Raw genomic sequence first — 25599 nt, forward strand, 5'->3', positions numbered from 1 at the left:
GGGTCAGACCAGAGGTCCATCGTGCCCAGCAGTCTGCTCACGCAGCGGCCCATCAGGTCCAGGACCTGTATAGTAATCCTCTATCCCTTCTATCCCCTTCTCCTTCAGGAAATTATCTAATCCTTTCTTGAACCCCCAATACTGTACTCTGTCGTATCACACCCTCTGGAAGCGCATTCCAGGTGTCCACCACCCTCTGGGTGAAGAAAAACTTCCTAGCATTGGTTCTGAATCTGTCTCTTCTTAATTTATCCGAATGCCCTCTCTTTCTTGTAGTCTTCGAAAGTTTGAAAAATCTGTCCCTCTCCACTTTCTCAATGCCCTTCATGATCTTGTAAGTCTCTATCATTTCCCCTCTAAGTCTCCGCTTCTCCAGAGAAAAGAGCCCCAGTTTCTCTAATCTTTCAGCGTATGAAAGGTTTTCCATACCTTTTATCAATCCCGTCGCTCTTTTCTGGACCCTCTCGAGTATCGCCATATCCTTCTTAAGGTACGGCGACCAATATTGGACGCAGTACTCCAGATGCGGGCGCACCATCACCCAATACAACGGCAGGATAACTTCTTTCGTTCTGGCAGTAATACCTTTCTTGATAATACCTAGCATTCTGTTCGCCTTCTTAGAGGCCGCTGCGCACTGTGCCGATGGTTTCATTGTCATGTCTACCAGTACCCCCAAGTCCTTCTCTAAACTACTTTCTCCCATTACCAGCCCTCCCATCATGTAGTTGTACCTCAGATTTCTGTTTCCTACATGTAAGACTTTACATTTTTCTACATTGAACTTCATCTGCCATCTCGTCGCCCACTCCCCTAATTTGTTCAGGTCCCTTTGTAAATCTTTGCAGTCCTCTTTAGTCCTGGCCCCATTAAATAGTTTGGTGTCGTCTGTGAATTTTATTACTTCGCACTTCATCCCTGTTTCTAGATCATTTATAAATACATTGAATAGCAGCGGTCCAAGCACCGACCTCTACACCTGGAACCCCTCCCCTCATCCTGTCAGTTTTTTTCTTCAACCGCTCCTGTACAGTCACAGCTCTCTCCTCTATCTCCTCAGGAAAGAGAAAAAAAAGCCAAAGGACTTTCTAGCCGTTAGGGCATTAGTTCTTTTCATTGATTTAATTTTTTTAAAAAAAAGAAGAGAAAAGGAGAGATTGAAGAAAGCCTCTCAGTGGAAAAAAAACATCGACATACAATAGACACGGTCTTAAAAAATTGCCTAAATACGGCAGGCTTTAACACCGCAAAAACATCTTTTTTCCTTCGCAGCTGACACCATGGACAGTAGCTCTCTCCCTCTTCGCGCTGGAATTGTGACGAAGACATCAAGGCCGCCAACTTAGCTGCTTGCTCCCTTCCCCTAGGGCAGGGGTATCAAAGTCCCTCCGCGAGGGCCACAATCCAGTCGGGTTTTCAGGATTTCCCCAATGAATATGCATGAGATTTATTAGCATACAATGAAAGCAGTGCATGCAAATAGATCTCATGCATATTCATTGGGAAAATCCTGAAAACCCGACTGGATTACGGCCCTTGAGGAGGGACTTTGACACCCCTGCCCTAGGTCCCTGTCTTGGTACTGCCAGGGAAGGGAAGCTCAGCGCCGCAAATGCCAGCAGAGAACAAAAAATGGCAGTTGTGGCAGGACACAAAAAGAAACTTATCCAGAAGGGTGATGCTCCCTCTCCACCAGAGGCAACTTTAGCAGCATGTCCCTCACAGAAAGACACTGGGACACTGCTGTTAACAGTGCATATTTCTGGGAAGGCTCCCGGAGGCTCAGTTTCGGCCTTACGGTCCTCTCCAAGCTCCATGCTGAAAGATTTGGCTGCAACTTTGGAATTCCTCAACTTGGTAAAGATTTATTTCTTCTTCTCCAGAACAATGCTATAGAAAATGTACCACTCCTTCAAATAAATTAGGGGGTTTAGTCAAAATTTTTCCTAATTCCCAAGAAGGCACAAGGTCTCTGCCCGATCCTCGATCTCAGACCTCTCAATGCCTGCCTCAAGAGGGAAAAGTTCAGAATTATCTCCCTTATAGCAATTCTTCCCTTACTGAAACAACACGATTGGTTGGCCGCCCTAGACCTCATGGATGCATACACTCATATTCCCATTCATCCGTTCCACTGGCACTGTCTGCGCTTCAAGTTTCTCAACATGCATTTCCCATACAAAGTCCTGCCCTTTGGCCTATTGTCGGCACCATAGGTTTTCACAGCACCATATAGTGTTCCCTTAACTAGACGATTGGGTATTGGTAGCCCTTTCCAAAGAGCATCTGCTACTCATCATTCAAACAACAGTGCACACCTTGCAAACACTGGGTTTCATTATCAACTTCGAGAAGACCAAGCTAACTCCAGTTTGTTCTCTCACGTTCATTGGAGCACTTTTAAACACAATATCTGCAAGGGCCTGTCTTCCTCAGGAAAGACATCAGGCTAGCAGACCAAGTAAGGCAATCTTCTTCCATACCAGTACTATGTCTTTTAGGCCACAGGGCAGCATCGCTTTTACTGGTGCCACATGCCAGATTCCACATGTGTCCACTACGGTGGCACCTGAAGCTCTGCTGGAATCAATGCCTCTATCCATTTTCAAAGTTGATTCCTCTGCCTTCAAAGTTCAGATTCTCTCCTTCCTGCAAAAAGGATGTCCATTCCAACTTCCACCTCCAATACTTACCATAACAACCGATGCTTCCAGCCAGGGCTGGGGGGTGCACCTCAACAGCCTCAAATCTCAGGGTCAGTGGTCAACAAAGAAAAGACCCTACATATCAATCACTTAGAATTCTGAGCAGTTTATTACTCTTCAGGCCTTCCGTCCTGAGAATGTTTCCAAGAGAAACATTCTCATTCAGACAGACAATCAAGTGGCTATGTTTTATGTAAACAAGCAAGGGGGCTCAGAATATCTCTGACTCTGCAGGGAAGCTTACTGTCTATGGAATTACACTCTCTTCAAGCGGCCTTTTATGCAGTCTATATTCCAGGGGAACACAATGTCCTGGCAGATTCCCTCAGCAGGAAACTTGATCCTCATGAGTGGACCCTAAATCCTACTGTCCTAAATGTCATTTTCCAACAATGGGGGCTCCTCTTCACGTCTCAGATCAAAGCTCAGTGCAGCCTGTTTCGCTCCCTACGTCCAGCTCCATGAGCAATAGCAAGAGATTCTTTTTCCATTCCATGGGGGCACAATCTTCTCTATGCTTTCCCACCGTTTCCTCTCATTTCCAGGGTTCTTCTGAAATTTACCTCAGACAAGCACAACTTATACTCAACGCAACCCGGTGGTCCAAAAAGATATAGCATCCACTTCTTCTGGATGCTCCTCCAATCCCCTTAGAGGACCATCCTTCTCTTCTCTCAGCACAACGGCCAACTACTGCATCCCAGTATCTGCAGTCTCAGTTTTACGGCTTGGAAATTGAGAGTTCACTCCTAATCAACCTTCCTCTCTCACAATCAGTAAAGTCAGTTCTGCTTGCAGCAAGACGACCTTCCACTAGAAAATCTTATCAGGCTAAAGGGAAGCGTTTTTCCCTATGGGCACATGCTCAGAGTCGAGATCCTTTTCATTGCCTGCTGGATTATATCTTCTACACTTGTCAGACTCCAACCTAAAGACAAACTCTGTAAGATTTTGTTTGTCAGCCATCTCAGTGTACCATGCATGGTAAACCAGTTTCACAGCACCCTCTCATTTCTTGCTTTATGAGAGGTCTTACCAATCTTAGACCTTCACACTGAGATACCCTCCTCCATCCTGGGACCTCAATGTAGTCTTGGAACAATTGATGAAGGACCCTTTTGAACCGCTGGGATCTGCATCTCTCACCTTTCTTTCCTGGAAAACAGCCTTTCTTACAGCACTCACATATAAGAACATAAGCAATGCCTCCGCTGGGTCAGACCAGAGGTCCATCGTGCCCAGCAGTCCGCTCACGCGGTGGCCCAACAGGTCCAGGACCTGTGCAGTAATCCTCTATCTATACCCCTCTATCCCCTTTTCCAGTAGGAATTTGTCCAATCCTTTCTTGAACCCCAGTACCGTACTCTGCCCAATCACGTCCTCTGGAAGTCCACCACACGTTGGGTAAAGAAGAACTTCCTAGCATTTGTTTTGAATCTGTCTCCTATCAACTTTTCCGAGTGCCCTCTTGTTCTTTAATTATTAGAAAGTTTGAAGAATCTGTCCCTCTCTACTCTCTCTATGCCCTTCATGATCCTATAAGTCTCTATCATATCTCCTCTAAGTCTCCTCTTCTCCAGGGAAAAGAGACCCAGTTTCTCCAATCTCTCAGAATATGACAGGTTTTCCATACCTTTTATCAGAACTCTCAGAACCCTCTCGACTAACGCCATATCCTTCTTAAGGTACGGTACATTAGCTAGGAGAGTTAGTAAGCTTCAAGCTTTGGTCACATCATATCCTTATTTACAATTTTTTTTTTTTTTCAAATAAAGTGTAATTACGGACTCATCCTACATTTCTTCCCAAGGTGGTTTCAGAATTCCATCTTAATCAAGCCATCACTTTGCTGTCGTTCTTTCCACCTCCTCACTCCTCTGAGGCAGAAGAGTGCATTAGATTGCAGAAGAGCAGTTCTTTTTTACCTTGAGACATCTCATTTCCGCAAATCCAGCTATCCATGGTCAACCAGCAACTAAAAGAGCTATATCATCATGGATTACATGCTGCATCCATTTTTTGTTGCACAAGAACTCATATGCAGCCCCCTGGTTCAATTGGAGCACATAAACTACGAGCTACAGCTGCTTCAATAGCAAACTTGAAATCATTCCCAATTCAGGATATCTGCAGAGCATACATTTACAAAGCACTATTGTTTAGACCAAAGCTTAGCACAAGATGTTCGTTTTGGAAATCAGTCTTACGTAATTTATTTGCATTGTAATTTATATCCACCGCCCATCTCCTTTTTCAGCTTGGGTCTCACCAAAAAGTGTGCCTGCATATCCCCTGCTTGTCTCCGGAGAAAGCAGAGTTGCTTACCTGTAACAGGTGTTCTCCGTAGACAGCAAGGGAATGCAACCACACTTGCCCGCTTGACTTGTTATATTGCTAGAGGCAAAACTGACAGGATGAGGGGAGGGACTCCAGGTGTAGGGCACCCTGCACATGCTCAGTAAGCTAAAAGCTTACTATGGCCAGGGGAGAGCACCGACGCACACAGACTTCACTAACAAGTGTGGCTGCATTCCCCTGCTGTCTACAGAGAACACCTGTTACAGGTAAGCAACTTTGCTTTCTGCAACTGTGTGCTAACAGAGCACATTAATTCATGTTAACTGCTGAATGTACTTTAATCATTTTTAAAAATTTTAGAAGCAGTGTACAATTAAAATTGAGCAAAAGAAAAAAGTAAAATGGGGCCATAAATTAAGAAAAAGGAAGACCTGAAAGGTTGGCTGAACAACCAAGTTCTCAAAACAATGCAAGACAGAGATTATGGCATAAGCTTGTGTTTCCAAACTTTTTTGTACCCAAGACTTCAGCTTCTTACCTTGTTCTTTGTTATGTTCTGTTGCTTGTGGCCCTTCTCCAGGGTTGGCTGTGATGGTTCCATCATATACTGTCTTCCACGGAGCCCGATTAGGCCTAGTTATAAGACAGGTTCAGTAGAGGGAGGGACCTGATGCATGTTTTTTAATCATATAAGATTAAATGACTATTGATCTTCCATATTCTATGTAGGGGGTGCTGACTTATAAATAATTCTTTTTTGCCTCCCCTCGACAACTACCCCACGATTCATCTATATTTGTGAAATCTTAGCAATATACAGTCCATTCCACAAACAAAATTCTGGGTGTTACCCTTGATTACAATCTAACTATCAAACATTAAGCTGATACTGTGATTCGGAAGGGTTTCGCCCTGCTGTGGAAATTGCGTACACTGAGATCCTATTTTGAAGCCTCACTATTTAGATCTCTGGTTCAGTCTTTAATTCTGAGTCAACTTGATTACTGCAACATGGTGTCAGGTCAAAAGCGCGCCGGGACAAAGGCACGCCCAGACAATTGAGCGCAGCGCAGAGGCGCGCGCCGCTCTAAATTACTGTTTTTAGGGCTCCGACGGGGGGGGGGTGTGGGGGGGAACCCCCCCACTTTACTCAGTAGACATCGCGCCACGTTGTGGGGGCGGTGTGGGGGGTTGTAACCCCCCACATTTTACTGAAAACTTAACTTTTTCCCTGTTTTTAGCAGTTTAGAAAGTGCTTACTTAATCTAAGTGTTATAGGAAGATTGTTTGCAGAATTTAAACTTGAGATCTTTAGCTGGAATAGTGCAAAATGGCTGAGGGAGTGACGAAGCCTCATAGTGCCACTCGCGAGCCGTAAGTTCCTCGACCCTGTCTTAGATCCTAAGACTGAAATGGTTACTTCTCTTGCTGGAAAACTAGTGTTTTGAAGCTTGGCTTTCACAAGGGTCCCTTTTCTGTGAACATTTTACCACATAAAAGTAGAACTGCTTGGTTTGAGAGTTGGGACATCTACTATAATAAAATGCTAAGTGCGCATGCGCACTCTTACCGGCATGTTCCCTGATCTGTAGTTCCGTGGTCGGCAGGAGTGCGCATGCATGCTTACAACGCATCTCTCTCTCGCAGACCCCAAGGAGATGTGCGGGCTTGCCGGCTCCGGATCCCTTACACTTCACGGACTGCTCAGAGCACACAGCACCTGCACTGGGGAAGCGCGCAGGTCATCCAGCCAGCGTGAGGAGGGCCTACCAGCATCCGCATCGGGCTCCGCGTCGCCTCCTGTCACCGCGGTCGCCACCTTGCGCTTAGGTAGTTCTCGGCGGCGAACTCGACCCGCAGGCTCGCCCTTTCGCGTGAGGAAATCGAGGTGCAGACGACACGCGCATGTTGAGCTCCAGCTGGCGCCAGAACGCCGGGTAGAAGAGGCGCTCGCGCTGGCGCTCACAGGTGGCTAAGGCCCGCAGCCAGTCTGGGAGAAGAAGATGTGCATGATGAGCTCGCTGGCCAGAGATGAGGCGCCCGCTGTCCCCGCAGGAAAGGTTCCTCGGCCTAGAACACAGCAGCCCAGCCCGCCAACAGACCACCACGTGCCTGTATCAAAATCTTCAGCAAGACTTCTGGAAGGGGGCGGAGCTCTTCTTTCGAGTCTGTCCCGGCAGGGAGAAGGGGTACTACTAGACAGGGGGATCAGGTAAGGGGTGCTGCTGGACAGGTGGGGGAGGTAATTCTAGCACCCGTTAATGTAACGGGCTAAAAAACTAGTATTTAATAAATAGCTGGGAATGTAGGTTAATAATAATAATAATTATTTATTTATATGCCGCCATACCGGGGAGGTTCTAAGCGACTCACAGCATGAGAAAAACAATACATACATACATACAATGTCTGGGCAAGACACACCTTTTAAGAAGTTCTTTTCCTGCCCCCAAATTTTTAACTTGTCCATCTATTTGTAGGTGCCAGTTCTGTGAGTGTTTGCGCATAGCTTGGATTGAGCAAACCCCTTCGTTGTGTGCAGGGAGGGGCGATTTGTGTTAACTTCAGCACCACCAAGCATTTTGAAGAGTTGGCTACTCTCTCTGTTGAGAAGCAGCATCTTGCCCAACTCATGGGCTGTGAACGTGTCTTTGTTTATCAAACAACTTCTCATTGCTCTGCCAGTGCTGGGAAAGCTGAAGGTTTTAACCACAAGGTGAAATGATTTGTTTTTCTTCTAACGGTGTTTGAAACAAGTGACTGTCCTTGGCGGTTTTTCATGGGTATGGATGATTTTCTTGGAAAGGGAAGATTTTGAAGTGAATTGTGTCCTACATCGAGACCAAAACCCTTCAGAATTGTGTGTATGATCTCTTGACTCTTGCGTTATAAATAGGATTTCTGATTTCAGGTTTCAACTGGCAAAAAAACACTCCTTAAAGCAAACAAAACCAAAATAGTGTAGAAACACGACGGCAGATAAAGGCCAAATGGCCCATCCAGTCTGCCCATCCGCAGTATCCACTCCTCTCCCTAAGAGATACCAGGTGCCTGTCCCATGCTATGCTTGAATTCAGACAGTCTTTGTCTCCACCACCTCTACGAGGAAACTGTTCCACACATCTATCACACATTCTGTAAAAATGTATTTCCTCACCCCTTAACTTCATCCCACCCCTTTCACTCTGCAGTTTCCTATCAATTGAAAGAGACTCGCCTCCTGCATATTTATGCCACGTAGGTATTTAAACATCTGTATCATATCTCTCCTCTTCCCCCTTTCCTCTATACCAGGAATCTCAAAGTCCCTCGAAGGCCGCAATCCAGTCGGGTTTTCAGGATTTCCCCAATGAATATGCATTGAAAGCAGTGCATGCACATAGATCTCATGCATATTCATTGGGGAAATCCTGAAAACCCGACTGGATTGCAGCCCTCGAGGAGGGAATTTGAGATCCCTGCTCTATACGTATTGAGATCTTTGACTGTCTCCGTAAGCTCTATGATGTAGACCAGTGTTCTTCAACAGCCAGTCCGTGGACTGATGCCAGGCTGCAAAAATTTCCTGCAGGGCCGGCACGTGCCTCGGGTCCAAGATCAGGGGGGGAGGCCCGCATGTCGCCCTTCCTCCTGTGTGATCGATGCGGCGCTTTCATTGCTATCACTGGTATTATCTTCTGGCTGGCTCTTTCTTCCTCACTGCCGTAGTGCACAAAGCCGCGGGTGGCGGCTCCTATGCGTGTCTGCCTGAACTGGAAGCCTTCTCTCTGATGTCGTAATGTAAGAGGGAAGGGTTCTGGATGAGGCGCAGAACATGCGAGGAGGCGCCGCACGTGGCTTTGTGCACACTGCAGCAGTGAGGAAGAGGGAGCTGACCAGAAGATAACACCGGGACCAGCAATGAAAACGCGCATCGCACCACAGACAGCATAAAACGACCAGGTGGGAGCAAGCCAGAAGGTAAGACACCTGCCAGAGGGAGGCACCTAATTGAGGCCCAGCATGGAGGGAGGGAGACAACAAAGGTAGGGGAAATGATTTTATTTTCAATTTAGTGATTGAATTGTGTCAGTTTGGGAATTTACTTCTGCTGTCTATATTTTGCACTGTTCAGGAAGAAATGCATTTGTTTCTTTTTCTCTGAGGTTGTACAGCACACAGAGTCTTGAATCTTAGGGTTTCGTTTGTATATATGAGTACTTTTAGTTTTTAGTCCCATATTTGCATAGGGGTTATCTGTGTTCTGCATGTGTGACCAAGGCCAGGTGTTCTGGTAGGAATGAATGTTGAGAAGCATACAGTGTGCTTTGTGTAGTTTAATTTTGTGGTTAACCATTATGTGTTGTTAATAAGATTATATCAGTGTTTTTCAACCGTCGGTCCACAAAATAATTCTTTTATTTCCGCTGGTCCACAGGTGTGAAAAGGTTGAAGAACACTGACGTAGACCATCAACCATTTTTTGATAAAGAGGAAAAACACCATTTGGTTTAGTTCTCTCACCTTTTCCCTTCCCTGTTTTGGATCCTCCACTCCTGTTTTTGATTGGGGGGTTTTCCCCATGCTGAGCGCACAATTGTGCAAAAAAATGTGGTTGATTCAGTCAGAAAATGTACTCATCCGTTTAGTATCTGTGCAGCAAAACCACTAATAAACACTGATTTGTCTACCATCATGAACTCCCTAATTAAAAGTAAACACCTAATTGCAACTCGGGATGGGCTGTGTGAATCATTTTCCCAGAATCTTGGGCACATAGCCTGATTTTTCAGACCCTAGGTAAGGAATAGGAAAGCAGATTGATGGAGGAATGGCCAATCCTATCTTTGAGACTAACCTTAGCTATAGGTGGGGTATATTAGGATTGCAGTGTGGTGGGAGGGAGGTAGCAGTCTGGGTTTGATTACTGGATTTGCATTCAGATTCTCCAAATCCAGAGTCAAGTGAAGTTTCAGTTCTACCAAGTTATTTCCCTGCCTAAATGAGCTTGCAATCTAAGTTGTTCCTGAGGCAGTGTCAGGTGAAGTGGCTTTCCCAAGGTAACGTGATAAAGCAAGGTTTTGGATTTTGGCTTCTCTGGTTTGAAATGTGTGAGGAAAAATCTGCTCTGTGCTACGCCATTGGCTCAGCAGGTAGACATTCTGGATATACGTAGGTTGAATGTACTATAGTACAAATACGTAAGATGACTGTATATATAGGGTGAATATAGTATTCCCTAGTGTATGTATAGGGAAAGATAGTGTGTATAAAGTGTATACTAGAGAATGACACGGGGAAAAAATCTGTCCCCGTCACCGCCCCGTCCCCGGCCCACCATCCTCTGCACCGCCCCGTCACCGCCATTCCATTCACCGCCCCGTCACCGTCACTGCCATCCCTTTCACCGCCCCGTCACCGCCACTGCCATCCCATTCACCGCCCCGTCACCGTCCCCGCAGCAGCCCCCACCCTCCCTCCACCTCACCTTATATTCGTTCCGAGTTTGCCGGCTTCCTTTTTCCCTAGCCGCACGCGTTCAAAAAGCCGTGCATTTAGCCAGCTCCCTCCCTCCACCTCACCTTAAATTTCGAGTTTTCCGGCTTCCTTTTTTCCGAGCCGCACGTGTTCAAAAATCCGTGCACGCGCGGCTGCGCGAGTCAATCAAACTTCTCCTCTCCTGCAACTTCCTGTTTCCGGTTGCGTCAGAGGAGAAGATTGATTGACTCGCGCAGCCGCGCGTGCACGGATTTTTGAACACGTGCGGCTCGGAAAAAAGGAAGCCGGAAAACTCGAAATTTAAGGTGAGGTGGAGGGAGGGAGCTGGCTAAATGCTACGGGCGGGCGGGCGGTGGCTGCGGGGACCGCGCGATCCTTGATACCTCATTGCGGAGACAAGACCATTCACCGCCCCGCGGGCGGTGAATGGCCTTGTCCCCGTCGCCGCAGCGACTGCTAGTTTTCTTCCCCGTTTTCGGCGGGTGACCCGCGGCTAAAATGCGGTGGCCGCGGGTAAACCGCCACCGTGTCATTCTCTAGTGTATACTAAAACTATCAGTGAGTACCATCTGAGGCTTGTGTAGAAAACCACTGCATTGTGACACCATTACAGAAGTTCTTGTATGGAAAACATCACAGAAGCACCCCGACTGTGTTGTAACACCTTTTCTCGCATTTTGAATTGTATAGATTGGTCAAGCCTACTCGCCATACTTGCTCGTTTACTTTTCTGAATCCTAAAAACTGCCGCTACAAGAAGTTTTTTGATAGAACATTGGCCTTTCAAGCAGGCAAAGTCCAATCTTGGTTAGATGACATGATCCATCAAGCTGTATCATACTGTTCTTTTAGGAAATTAGCAAAGACCTACTTGTTTAAATTTTTTTTACCTGACTAAGAACTAATGTATTGTATTAGTGCTCTTTACATATTTGTATTTTCTCACTGAATGTCCAGTTCTCTTGTAAACTGCCTAGAACTCTTTGGGTGTTGGCGGTATAGAAAATAAAGTTGTTGTTATTATTATTACAGAATCTCATGTAAACCACTCTGAATTGACTCCCCAGTCATTTGGACTGGTATAGAAGAAGCAGCTTTTAATATTCTCTGAACCATTCCTTTTAATGGGGGCAACAGAGCCCTGGAAGAGAGAGGGCATCTCTAGTAGTTAGCCACAGTGGCACCCACTAGTAACATTGGGATTCCCTAAATGGCAGTGAGGTCAAAAGGGAGCTCTTGGCTAGAGCATTGTCATTGTCATAGAGAAAGGGTAGATGAAAGTTCCCCAATTTCTCGGTGTTCTCCCCAGGACCTTTTGAATGGACACACACCACCTGGCTGATTTTCCTAACTATTTAGCTAAATTAACAGATAATTTTGTAAATCTGTGCAGTACTCCTCGGCACCCACTCAGCTGCTCCTTCATGTCACCTGACTGGCATAATTTCTGAATAGAAATCGGTGAAAATTGATTCAGTTTGAAAAAAATATAGCTGCAGAAACTGGGTTTGCACTCTACATGCACTAAAAAAAACATACAAGAACGACATACACATAAATGTTGTAGCCATGACTGACTGCCTACACTACATGAGGAAGAAGGAAGATATACATAGAAACATAGAAAAAAGCGGCAGAAAAGGGCTATAGCCCACCAAGTCTGCCCATTCCAAGTATCCCCTCCCCTGAATTTACTCCCTTAAAGATCCCACGTGAGTATCCCATTTTCTCTTAAAATCCGTCACGCTGCTGGCCTTTATCACCTGGAGTGGGAGTCTGTTTCTATAACCATAAAGCCCTATGACCTCACAATGCAGATGTAAAGAGCTTTAGCCAATAGGAAGAGGAGATGCAAATGTTAAGAGCCTTAGCCAATAGGGAGAGGAGGAGATAGTGGGTGCTGTGGCCATTTGGCCTTTATCTGCCATCATAGAAACATAGAAAAAAGCAGCAGAAAAGGGCTATAGCCCACCAAGTCTGCCCATTCCAAGTATCCCCCCCCCCTGAATTTACTCCCTTAAAGATCCCACGTGAGTATCCCATTTTCTCTTAAAATCCGTCACGCTGCTGGCCTTTATCACCTGGAGTGGGAGTCTGTTTCTATAACCATAAAGCCCTATGACCTCACAATGCAGATGTAAAGAGCTTTAGCCAATAGGAAGAGGAGATGCAAATGTTAAGAGCCTTAGCCAATAGGGAGAGGAGGAGATAGTGGGTGCTGTGGCCATTTGGCCTTTATCTGCCATCATAGAAACATAGAAAAAAGCAGCAGAAAAGGGCTATAGCCCACCAAGTCTGCCCATTCCAAGTATCCCCCCCCCCTGAATTTACTCCCTTAAAGATCCCACGTGAGTATCCCATTTTCTCTTAAAATCCGTCACGCTGCTGGCCTTTATCACCTGGAGTGGGAGTCTGTTTCTATAACCATAAAGCCCTATGACCTCACAATGCAGATGTAAAGAGCTTTAGCCAATAGGAAGAGGAGATGCAAATGTTAAGAGCCTTAGCCAATAGGGAGAGGAGGAGATAGTGGGTGCTGTGGCCATTTGGCCTTTATCTGCCATCATAGAAACATAGAAAAAAGCAGCAGAAAAGGGCTATAGCCCACCAAGTCTGCCCATTCCAAGTATCCCCTCCCCTGAATTTACTCCCTTAAAGATCCCACGTGAGTATCCCATTTTCTCTTAAAATCCGTCACGCTGCTGGCCTTTATCACCTGGAGTGGGAGTCTGTTTCTATAACCATAAAGCCCTATGACCTCACAATGCAGATGTAAAGAGCTTTAGCCAATAGGAAGAGGAGATGCAAATGTTAAGAGCCTTAGCCAATAGGGAGAGGAGGAGATAGTGGGTGCTGTGGCCATTTGGCCTTTATCTGCCATCATAGAAACATAGAAAAAAGCAGCAGAAAAGGGCTATAGCCCACCAAGTCTGCCCATTCCAAGTATCCCCCCCCCCTGAATTTACTCCCTTAAAGATCCCACGTGAGTATCCCATTTTCTCTTAAAATCCGTCACGCTGCTGGCCTTTATCACCTGGAGTGGGAGTCTGTTTCTATAACCATAAAGCCCTATGACCTCACAATGCAGATGTAAAGAGCTTTAGCCAATAGGAAGAGGAGATGCAAATGTTAAGAGCCTTAGCCAATAGGGAGAGGAGGAGATAGTGGATGCTGTGGCCATTTGGCCTTTATCTGCCATCATAGAAACATAGAAAAAAGCAGCAGAAAAGGGTTATAGCCCACCAAGTCTGCCCATTCCAAGTATCCCCTCCCCTGAATTTACTCCCTTAAATATCCCTCATGAGTATCCCATTTTCTCTTAAAATCAGTCACGCTGCTGGCCTTTATCACCTGGAGTGGGAGTCTGTTCCAGTGATCCACCACTCTCTCAGTGAAGAAGTACTTCCTAGAGTCGCCATGAACCTTCCTTCCCCTGATTTTCAGCGGATGCCCTCTGGTGGTCGAGGGTCCCATGAGCCAGAAGATATCATCTTCTGACTCGATGCGTCCCGTGATGTACTTATATATATATATACTGGTGGAGGATGAGACTGGATCCACTGCTGAATTTAGTGTGTCAATGGAGCCAAACTAAGGGTGAAGAAAGGCATTGAGAAAGATTTAAAAAATGAAGAGATCATAAGGTGGGTATGGAAATGGAAATAGTATGGAAAGGTACAAGGTGAGGGGAAAGGGATGAGGAGAGATGCTGGGAATAAAGATAGATTGGAAAGAGATGGACGTGTGGAGACAGAAGGGTTGAAAGAGGGGAGATGGGCAGTTGCTGGACAAAACGGAGCCCAGGCCAAAGGGTGCTTTTGATGATCCATTTTGGGGTTTGTAGACTAAAAGGGACAGTTGAATCCCCCCTTGCCTGGTACCCTGAGCAGTCACGCCGCTTGCCCACAACTTGCAACAGCCCCAAATGCTGGAGAAGGAAAAGAGGACATGAAAATTTTCATGTAGCCCTGCAGGTGATTTTGAAAAAGTTATATGTGGTTCTTTACGTGAAAAGTTTGGAAACCCCCATCCTGTGGATCCTTATCTGTTTAGTATGTTTATATTAATAATCTAGCTTTTGTCAATTTTTTTTAATACTGATTTTTGTCCCAGTTTTATTCCTGCTGTAATAAACTCTAAAATTCCCTGGAAATAATAATTAAAAAAAAAAACAAACTGAAAATGAAAACTCAGTAGTGAAAGAGCAGACGGGAAGCATATGTGGTAACTCGGATGGTGTCGGCTCCCCCGGCTGTCATGGCTGTGATGAGCTTTCCAGTCCAAGATTCTAGAGATCCTTTTCCCTCTCTTCCTGTCAGTTCAAGAAGAATCATTCCTGCATCCCTGCCTTTTTATCCTCCAAAAGAAACATACATTTGGTCTTGTATGTTCCATTTCAGTCTTGCTATCTCCATGTTATGCCCACAACCACACCCCTAGCCAGCAGTTTAACCATCCCCTACTAACTGTAACCCCTACCCTGGCTTCCTGTTTGTCTTGATCGATTAGATTATGAACTCGTTCAAGCAGGGACTGTCTCCTTCGTGACTCTGTATAGCGCTGCGTACGTCTGATACTACTACTATTAATAAATTATTATTAATAGAAGTAGTAGTAGAATTTTATGATATGCACACTAGATTTCTCATTTGCTGTTTCTGGTGGTGATTCCTTGATGTCTCATAATATTCCCAGGCAAGCACATTGGGGTTCGGGGTTTTGTCACTTTCCCAGAAGCGGGTGACTTGGAAGGGAGGTGGTTGAATGGGTGGAAACGTGGCCTCTTGTGGCAGTTGTAAACTGGAGGAGGGGGGAAAGAGGAATATACAAAGTGAGAATGATTTGTCTGTAAGGGGGGGGGGGTGAAGAGAAGTACTCTATCAGTTATTCAAGTCTTTCCATGACATTTATGCTTCTGTCTTCATTAACCAAAAACATAAGCATGTGAGAGTTGCTTTACTGGGTCAGACCACGGGTCCATTCAGCTCAGTATCCTGTTTCCATCATTGGTCAATCCAGGTTATAAGTAGCAAGGTGCCATGCTACTGATTCTAGGAATAAGCAGTGGTTATCCCCAGGTCTACCTTAATGGTCTATGGACTTTTCCTCCAGGAATTTGACCAAACATTTTTTAAAGATCTGTTTCATTAACTGCTTTTAATTTGTGCTTTTGTAGAAGGGCCCGCTCATTTAGATTTCAGCGATAGACTGACATCATCCTTATTTTGCTTCTCATCCTTCCCTCCCCTCCCCCCCCCAAAAAAAAAATCCCTTAGGTTTTATTAGAATCTATATTTAATGTTGAATGCAAAAGCTATAAAGCCAAGTATCCATCCTCATATGTAGGATTAAAGGGTCATCTTGTCACCAGCAAGCTTGGTCAGAGAGTAGTTTGTCCATGTCATGCCCAGCAGCTGTTTCCACAGAATGGGCTATTGAAAGAGTCCCTGTTTGTGAATGTTGGACACAGACACCATAGACAGGTTCAGAAACTGTTTAGACATGCTTATTGTTGGCATGGCAGGTGAAATCTAGAAAGTGACTGAAAGGACCAGCAACAAAAGACAGATTTCCTGTAGCTAAAGAAATTCATCCTGTTTACTGGTGCATGTATGTGTATGTATGTGTGGAGTAGCTGCTTAGTGGTTAGAGTGGCATGATGTGAAACGGAGAAACCAGGGTTCAAATCCCACTGTGACTCCTTGGGCAAGACCCTTACTCCTCTGTTGCCTCAGGTACAAGCTTAGATCATATGTTCTCTGAGGACAGGAAAATATCTATTATACTAAGGGTTGGCAATCTTTTTAAAGCATTTAAAGAGCCATTTTATCCTAAATGTCTGACCCAAAATTTACAAAGAGTTGCAATGGGTAGAGAGGGAGGTTGAGATATTCCAGGTCTTTCACTTTCTTCCCTCCCCAAGATCTAGCTTCTCTCCCTTATTTCTCCCTGCCAACCCCTCACAGGTCTCTGTAGTTCTCATCCCTCCCTCCCCCCCCAACCCATAGCCAAGGCTCTCGCCCCTCTCCAGGCCCAGACCCTTTTGATCTCCCTCCCATCCCCACAATTCCCCCTCCCCCCAAGGACCTTCTTAGGAACCATGTCCAGCAGAGGGAAGTCTTTGGGAGAGGAACATGGGCCGCTTCTCTACTCTACCATATATAGGTAGCCCTCCCTCCCCCAGGCCTACTAAGGTACCTGGCGGCCCAGCGGGAGTATTTGTGGCAGGAACATGCCCCTCTCATTCCTGCCTCACAGCTGCTTTCTGAAATAGCAGCTGTGACCTTTTGTGGCTGCTCACGGCATTTCCTGTAGTACTGCGAGAGATTGCAACAGCCATTTAAGAAGGCAGCTGTGATAAGGCAGGAGCGAGAGGACCCACACTCCTGCTACATAGACCCCCGCTAGACCACTAAGTATCTCGCTAAGTCGGGTGGGCTTATCTATAGAAGAGCCGCAGCCATATGGGAAAAGAGCCGCAGGTTGCTGACCCCTGTACTATACCTAGATCTCTTTGTGAGATGAGCTGCATGTTATACCTGTACTCCCTGGTTCTTCTGTGCATTATTATTTTGGGTAGGCTGATTTCCACTCTTAGACACACTATCACAGAGTAAAAATAATTATTTCAAAGAATTATTCTTTCTAATGTTTGGCTCTAATATTGGTGGTACTTTTCCTTGTTTCTTTAGATTTTCAGTGTGCCATGCTTCAGGGGTTGATATTAGTTTGTAGTTTGTCTCTGGAGCTTTGCAAGATTTGCTAGTCCCGTCACTTCAATTTGCATATATTTGCTGCTGCACCAGGAAGGATGTAATGCAAGCACCAGAATTCCCATAGCGCTCTGGTTGAGACTCCACCTCTTCAATTGCAGACTCTCTCTGCGACTCGGTTTGCCAGCCTTGACATTGGGCCTCCAATAATAACCGTACACAGTGCATTTATCCAAACAAGCACCGTCTTCTGTTGTCTACAGCCACCCTTGGGGAAGAGAAATGATCTGAGTAATATTGCTAGCGTGTTGCTGGTGCATAGATGGTTTACTTTCAGGAGGGGAGAGCAGTGGCGTACCTAGCATATGTCACACCCGGGGCCCATCATTTTTTTGACACCCCACTTTTGGTACGCCACTGGGGGAGAGAAATATAGTATGACCCTGTTACAAACAAGTAAACTGGCGGAAGAACATAACCTGTCCACTTGTGCAATAATGGCGGGCACGAGTCGACATACTAGAATTTTGCTGGCTTTCACTTGGTGTCCTTGTACCTCCCACCCATTTCCTGTTGCAAAGCTAGTTTCACAGTGGATGTTAGCAAATGAGGGCAGATAAGACCTGAATGGTCCATCCAGTCTGCCCATAAGTTATACCCATTAAAAAAATACATGATTAAATGAACTTGTCTCAAATTAGTGGAGTTCCCATTGATGCCCACCCCAGCCCATCCTACACCGAATCACTATATATGGGACACAGACCATGCAGGTCCGTCCAATACTGGCCTTAGTTCTTTAATTTATATTTAAAACACTTAGGTTTTCATCTGTATGTAAGAAGTTCTTTTAGCCTTCAAAAGGTTAAAAACAGTTTTCGGAGGAGCTGCAATCCAGCTGCCCCCCTTCTTGCATGCTGAGGGCTGGTGGGAGGAAGCAGGGCAGATTTCGTAGATGTATCACTATTGTAGTTGGTGGTGGTGGATAACCCCCATCTTAATGATGTATGAACTCTGTTGTTCAATGGTTACTTAATTGCTGTTCATTTACTTACATTTGATTTTTTTATGCAGGTTAAAATTGTTTTCTGCCACTAACCCTCTGGTGTTTGTTTGTGTTTTTTCCCTTCTCGTTATGGTAGACTGATCCTTGGTTATCGTTGCAGAACTACGGCGGCGGAATGAGGCCTCCACCCAACTCCTTAGGGCCCGGCATGCCTGGAATCAACATGTAAGACTAAGAACAGCTTGCTTTCAAGGGTAGCAGCAGTGCATTGCCACATGCTGGCATATTGGCTTTATAAATACACAGATTAAAAGACTAAGGTTGGGGTGTTTGTATCTTGCAGGGGTCCAGGCGCTGGTAGACCGTGGGTCAATCCAAACAGTGGAAATTCAGTAAGTAATTTAGAATTAGTGCATTTCATACACATGCAATTTGTGTTAACTTATTTCTGGGTTCTGTGGATTCTATTCCCTACTTGAAGACAAGATGGGCAGGGGTCACGTGTCTCTGAAAGAAATGTCCAGTGAAATGTTGGATGGTCCATTTTCCAATTATGACAGGTGCATTTTCTGAGTTTTCTGGGTCCACTGGTAAAGCATAGGCTCTAGCAGTGTGTCATTCAGAGCAGAAACATTTACCCTCTCAGCAGCTCCGGGAATGCACTTGTTCTACTGCTTTCTAAGCTCTCATGTTTATTTTTTATTTTTTTTTTACCTGATAAATGCAACCAGAATCATTGATCCACAATTCTTGGTGCTTGGTAGTCATTGGGAAGCCCTTATTCAGACTCCAGGGTTTTATTCCTCTGCAAAATGTGGCTTGACTTATAGTAGCATTTCTCTGTAGCCATGAATATTTCTATCATGGCAGCTCTTTGGCAACCTTCAGTCTTGAATTTTTCCCAAAAAATGTGCGAATGATAATCAGTGGGTTTTACTATAAGTAGTAGATCAATAGTTCTGGAATCTGGCTCCTGGCAGATCACCTTAAGAAATTCAGCTCTTAAGATATTTGCAGCAATTGTGGAAGACATTCACATCTGTTCTGAGAACTAGGTTCATTTGTGTTGGTTGCCAGACTTGCTTAACAATATGAAGGACCAGATTTGGCAGTTGTGTTCATAAACTATTTCAAGGAGCCTTCTTGACCCTCTCAGCTTTGCTTTGTGATACTGCGCAGATATAATAACTCGGCTCAGTTATATAGGTTTGTTGTTTTGGGGGTTTTTTTCCAACTTCGAAATATTTTTATTGACCAAAAAAAAAGTACACAGTGCAACTCTCAATTGTATCCAGGATTTATATTGAAAGCCAATCCAGTGTAATGCAGAAATTTGGTCTTGCTTTTGGGCTGCAAAAACCCGAGGGAACGGTACAGTTTAGGGGGTGAACAACTTATGTGCACAACGGAAGAGCGGGACTTGGGTGTGATTGTTATGTGATGATCTTAAGGTGACCAAACAGGTTGAAAAGGTGACGGCGAAACCTAGAAGGATGCTAAGGTGCATAGGGAGAGGTATGGCCAGTAGACCTCATTTAGAATATAACACATATATATATATATAACACCTATTATGAAACGATTGCATTGGCTTCCTATATTACAAAGGGTGCAGCATAAAGTATTAACAACAATTATTATGCTGTGCCTGTATGTTTTGAGAAAATGTTTAAGATATATTGTCTAGGGAGAGCTTTGAGATCGGAAAATGAGATGAGGTTGGTAGTGAATAGTGAGTCAAAGGCGCATTATGCAGATACTAGAGATTTTATGGGGTGAAACCATGGAATGCCTTGCCAGGTCAATTACGTCTTAGCGCAGAATATGCTAGCTTTAAAAAGCTATTGAAAACAGTTATTTGTTGATGCATTTCTGTAAAAGGACTTGTCAGTTTGACAGACATGTAGATGTTAAGGCAACTTAATTTAAGTTGTAAGGTATATTGCCTTTTATATTTTGTATGTTTTTTGGAAACCGCCTAGGTTTAGGCAATGTATAAATTTTAAAATAAATATTGTGTACACCTTCAAAACGATATAAACAGGATGGAGTCTGTCCGGAGGAAGGCTACTAATATGGTTCATGGTGTACAGGGACAGACTTAAAGATCTCATGTGTACTTTGGAGGAAAGGTGGGAAAGGGGAGATATGATGGAGATGTTTAAATACCTTTATGGCATAAATATGTATGAGGCCTGCCCTTTTCTGTTGAAAGGAAACTCCAGAGTGAGAAGGTATAGGATGAAGTTAAGAGGTGATAGGCTCAGGAGTAATACTTTTTTACAGAAAGGGTGGTAGATGCGTGGAACAGTCTCCCGGAAGACGTGGTGGAGACAGAGACTGTGTCTGAATTCAAGAAAGTATGGGACAGGCATGTGGGATCTCTTAGGGAGAGGAGGAGATAGTGGATGCAGGGAATGGGCAGACTGTGTGGGCCATTTGGCCTTTATCCGCCATCCTTCTACAACTCCTTGCTATCACTTGAAAAATATAAAATTTAATTTCCTGCGTGAGTGGTAGTTTGTTTTTATACCCTACAAGACTTTGAAAATATGTAGAAGAATCTAAAGCAGAGCTTCCCACACTGTGGTTCAGAACCCTTGAGATCATAAAACCTGCTTTTTAGGCTCACCATAGGTACATCATTATTCTACATTTCCAGGGAATAACACAATTTTATTTGGACAAAATCATGGGATCACTGGCCCCAAAAGATTCGAAAGCACTGGTCTAGACCTAACCTTCCCACCCCAGCCCCCTCCAGTCTTCCATCCTTGCCTTGCTAATTTACAAAAATTAGTTAATAAGGCAAGTTAATTATTTGTTGTATTCTCAAGCACTGGAATCCCTTACAGCAGCAGCCATAATGTGCAGCACTGGGGTGATACTCATTAAACTAGAGGGTGTGTGTTTAGTCCTGCTTCCCTTCCCAGTCAGATAAGTTGAGTAGGCCTTGGTATGTAGTGTTTTTGTTGGGGGACTGCATGAGAAGTGAGTGTATTCATCTGTCCGGACTGAGAGAGCGTCACCAGTAGAGCACTCTTTTAATTATATGCATGCGCACAGAGACTGAGAAAAACAGACCTTCATGTGGCCATCTGCACAAGACGAGAACAAAGGAGCATCTGCTGCTGAGCGGAGGCCCTGGCCTCACTGAAACAAATATTTCCCCCCTCTTCTCTAGTCCATCTCGAAGTTCCTTGGCACTTAGAGCCAGATTTTTGAATACATGCCTCTTATTGTGATAAATATTCAGGTATCGTGTCACGCTGCTCAGATGAGATGGGCTGCTGTAAGGGTACTTGGGTATTTTTCCCCCCTCTCCAAGGGTGCAACGGAGAGACTTTGTCAATTGCCAGTAGCAAATAGTTAATGTTGGGTGTGTTGAAAGGGGTTTTCTAACTTTCTTGTAATGTTTCTGTTCATAGATTCCATATTCCTCCTCATCACCCGGCACATATGTGGTGAGTTTTTTGTTTTTGTTTTGGTACGACACTCATATCATGCCTTTTTAATTCAAAGAATTGCCCTTAAAAATACTACACCGCACCAAAAGCCATTTGAGGGATGGTTAGCCCGTTAATTTTAATTGTTTGGTGGTGGTGAACAGTTCTTGCCACTCACTAATTTGTTCTTAATCATTTTCAACTCCCCCACTCCATTAAATTATAATAACCTGATGCAAAAGCATTATCCAAAAGGATTTCGTCTGACCCACATGCAAACTCTGTACAAGTCTGAAAATTGTTGTTAACCTCTCAGTTTAATTATAAAAGTAAAACACAAAATCCTTTTCCCCCCCCCCCTGCTACAGTATTTGCTAACAAAAGATTGCCTTTGTCCTCCCACAAGTTTTGCAGAGAGCTTGCACTTTAGCTGAAAGGGAGCATCCTAGGTTTGAGTCAGAGATTAAAGCCTGACTGAGCGCTATTCTGCTGACTACAGCAAGATCATCTTGACCTTTTGTAGGGTATGTTATCTTGTGGGTTCTGATACATCCCTCTTTATTTTTCTAATCTGATCTGCAGGGGCCCCCTGGTGGCGGAGGTCCTCCAGGAACACCAATCATGCCCAGTCCTGCAGGTAAAGAGGAATCAGCAGTGTTTGTCACTGACTTCTCATGGTTTGAGAAATGTTTCTGAGGCCTTTATAACTCAGACAAATATGGCTTTGACATCTGATTAAAACAAACTGAAGCAGAGACCCCCCCCTCATGTAGAGATCATGGGCGTTGAATTGTCAGCCCATTCTGTTTGGCAGTTTGGTTTACGCTGGGATACAAGACTCCATATTGTCACTGAAAAATTCACTAGGACTGTTGTTTTGCTGTGGTAGTGAGCTTATCTTAATGGTAGCAGCAGTGTGTACAAAGGGAGGGTTCCCTGACCTCTGTCCAGCTGATTCCACTGTAGGCTAGATTTCTAGAAAATTCAGAATGATTGCTTGAGGTGTATTTGGATATGCTGAAGACTGAGCATATGTAGATAAATCTCATGCAAATTCATTATGAATATCTTGAGAACCTGAGCGGCTCCAGAGCCTCTGGAACAATTTGGAAGCCTCATTATAGCAGCTTTCAACTCTAGGACTACAAATAGTCTATAGCAGGGAACTCAAAGTCCCTCCTTGAGGGCCGCAATCCAATCGGGTTTTCAGGATTTCCCCCAATGACTATGCATTGAAAGCAGTGCATGCTCATAGATCTCATGCATAGTCATTGGGGGAAATCCTGAAAACCCGACTGGATTGCGGCCCTCAAGGAGGGACTTTGAGATCCCTGGTCTAGAGGCACTAGAGGGAGTAGAGTAGCAGCATAATGGTTAATGCAGGAGGCTGAGAACCAGGGAAGCTGGGTTCAATTCTCACGGCAGTTCCTTTTGACCCCAGGGCAAGTCACTGAGCCCTTCATTGCCTCAGGTACAAAAAAAAAAGCTCAGATTGTGAGCGTACCGAGGATTAGGAAAGAACCTGCTTATAAATAAAAGTAAACTGCTTTGGTTGTACCACAGAAAGGCAATATATCAAATCCACGGACCTTTAATTTGAAGAGGGAAGGGGTTTTGGGGAGCTAGGTGGCAGCGTTCAGCTGTTCGATGAGGTTAGTTTTTTAGGTATGGTGAGAATCAGTGCTGTAGAAACTGTACCTTTGTTCTGTGTGAATGGAGGCCTAAGAACATAAGAATAGCTGTACTGGGTCAGACCAATGATGCATCAAGCCCAGTAGCCCGTCCTAACGGTGGCCAATCCAGGTCACTAGTACCTGGCCAAAACCCAAGGGGTAGCAACATTCCATGCTACCGATCCAGGGCAAGCAGTGGCTTTCCCCCGCGTCTTCCTCAATAACTGACTTTACCTTTTCCTCCAGGAACTTGTCCAAACCTTTCTTAAAACCAGCTACGCTATCTGCTCTTACCGCATCCTCTGGCAGCGCCCATACCTCTCCAGAGAGAGCAGATTTGAGATTTGTAAGTTTTAGTTTGTAGAATGGATTGCAGGCTCCTTGCAGAACGGCCCTGTGCTTTTTGATGTATAAATCTCAGTGCGCACTTCTGCACAGGGGAATTTTTTAAGATCGTAGGTTTGATCCTCTTTGAGCCCAGCTCATAAAGCCATACTGCAGTGGGTGACTGAATTTATCTATTTTTAGCATATATATCACTTATAGCCTAAGTGGGGTTTGCATTTTCCCTATCTATCTAATGTACCTAGGACAGTGGTGATTAAGTGACTTGCCCAGGACCACAAGGAGCAGCGTGAGATTTGAACCCGCAACCTCAGAGTGCTGAGGCTGTAGCTCTAGCCACTGCGGCCACACACTCCTCTCGTTTTCACATTTGAATTCCTGAGCTTATAAACACACTACTTACTACTATTTATCATTTCTATAGCGCTGGTCCTTGTGAATCTTCATTAAGTGCAGAATTACCTCTGAAATAGCAGCAGGTAGAGAAATTTTGTGGTGGCAGAACAGAAAAAGAAAGGGTTGAAGTGGTGCGAGATTGCTATAATTAAGAAAAGAAGTTAATCAAATATCCATCTCCCCATCAGCAGCTTAAATGTGTTTCATTGTTTTCACAGATTCAACAAATTCAAGTGAAAATATTTACACAATGATTAACCCCGTGCCATCCGGAGCTAGTCGGCCGAATGTGAGTCTTTTTTTCTGTTTGTGGAGACTTGTCACAAATCACCATTAACTTCAGCGGGTGCTGAGGGAGTGGCGAGTTAATTGATCTGAGCTATTTTGTTATGGTATTGAAAATTTTAGAGGCAAAGGACAGTGAACTTGTGTGCATTACAGAAATGGCCTGAGCCCTTGCGGTGTGTAGTTACCAGCTTAATTTAGAAATTCTGCGCACGTGGTACCAGTACCTAAAAGGCCCTGACGATGGTTTGGGCTTTTAGAAACATAGAACATGACGGCAGAAAAGAGCCTACGGCCCAACAAGTCTGCCCACTCAAATAACCCTCCCCTCTAAGTTCCTCTTTGAAGTGAGCCCACGTGTTGATCCCATTTGATCTTAAAATCAGTCACGTTACTGGCCTCAACTACCTGAAGTGGAAGATTATTCCAACGGTCGACCACTCTTTCGGTGAAGAAGTACTTCCTAGTGTCACCATGGAAGTACTTCTTCACCGAAAGAGTGGTCGACCGTTGGAATAATCTTCCACTTCAGGTAGTTGAGGCCAGTAACGTGACTGGTATTAAAGAATATGGTTTTCTTGGTTTGAATGGCTTGACTGTACCTGGTATTGTAAAAGTGGCCGCAGGGCAAGCAGTTTGAACAGTCTGCATCTGTCTCACGTGTGCTGTCACCTGCAGCCTAAGCTGATGTGGAATGGCCCCCTCCCCCCCAAAAAAAAAACAAAAACAACAACCAACAACAAACAAACAGATACTGTATTTATATTCATAGCCCACTCCTCTATTTCAGCTTCAAAAAACCCTATAATTTCATCTTAAAAGCCAAATTTTAGATTCCTGTAATAATGGCTCCACCCTGCAGAATTCACAGTAGCCCGCAACATTCTCCCTCCCCCTCTTCCCAGATCCCTCTTGCATAAGAATATCCTTACTGAGTCAGACCAAAGGTCCATCAGGCCCAGTAGCCCGTTCTCATGGTGGCCAATCCAGGTCCCTAGTACCTGGCCAAAACCCAAGGAATAGCAACATTCCATTCAGAATCCTAAAGAATAGCAAGATTCCGGAACCCCAAAGAGCAGCAACATTCCATGCTACCAATTCAGGGCAAGCAGTGGCTTCCCCCTTTTCTCATGGTTCCGACACCGGGTTAGTGGGGGGGCTTTCAGCATGCACAGATACTCAAGGCTTTGAGCATGCCCAAGTGCTCAAGGTCCTGCACCAGCCAAATGCCATAATTGTGAGGAGAGGTAAAAA

At 44.8% G+C, this 25599-nt stretch overlaps 1 protein-coding gene across 2 annotated transcripts in view; it reads left to right on the forward strand.

The window, feature by feature from the left end:
• Positions 1–25599, forward strand: part of SSBP3 (single stranded DNA binding protein 3) — a 300528-nt gene that overhangs the window by 262280 nt on the left and 12649 nt on the right. Inside the window, exons 10-14 of one of the 2 annotated variants that reach the window (XM_033916155.1) lie at positions 18337–18425; positions 18544–18592; positions 21629–21664; positions 22229–22283; positions 24279–24349. In XM_033916155.1, coding sequence (XP_033772046.1) covers positions 18337–18425; positions 18544–18592; positions 21629–21664; positions 22229–22283; positions 24279–24349 — 300 coding nt within the window. The remainder of the gene's footprint in view (positions 1–18336; positions 18426–18543; positions 18593–21628; positions 21665–22228; positions 22284–24278; positions 24350–25599) is intronic. The other variant, XM_033916156.1, reaches the window with a different exon arrangement.

The sequence above is a fragment of the Geotrypetes seraphini genome, chromosome 12 (assembly GCF_902459505.1).
Source record: "Geotrypetes seraphini chromosome 12, aGeoSer1.1, whole genome shotgun sequence".
In the NCBI taxonomy this organism is placed as follows: Eukaryota; Metazoa; Chordata; class Amphibia; order Gymnophiona; family Dermophiidae; genus Geotrypetes; species Geotrypetes seraphini.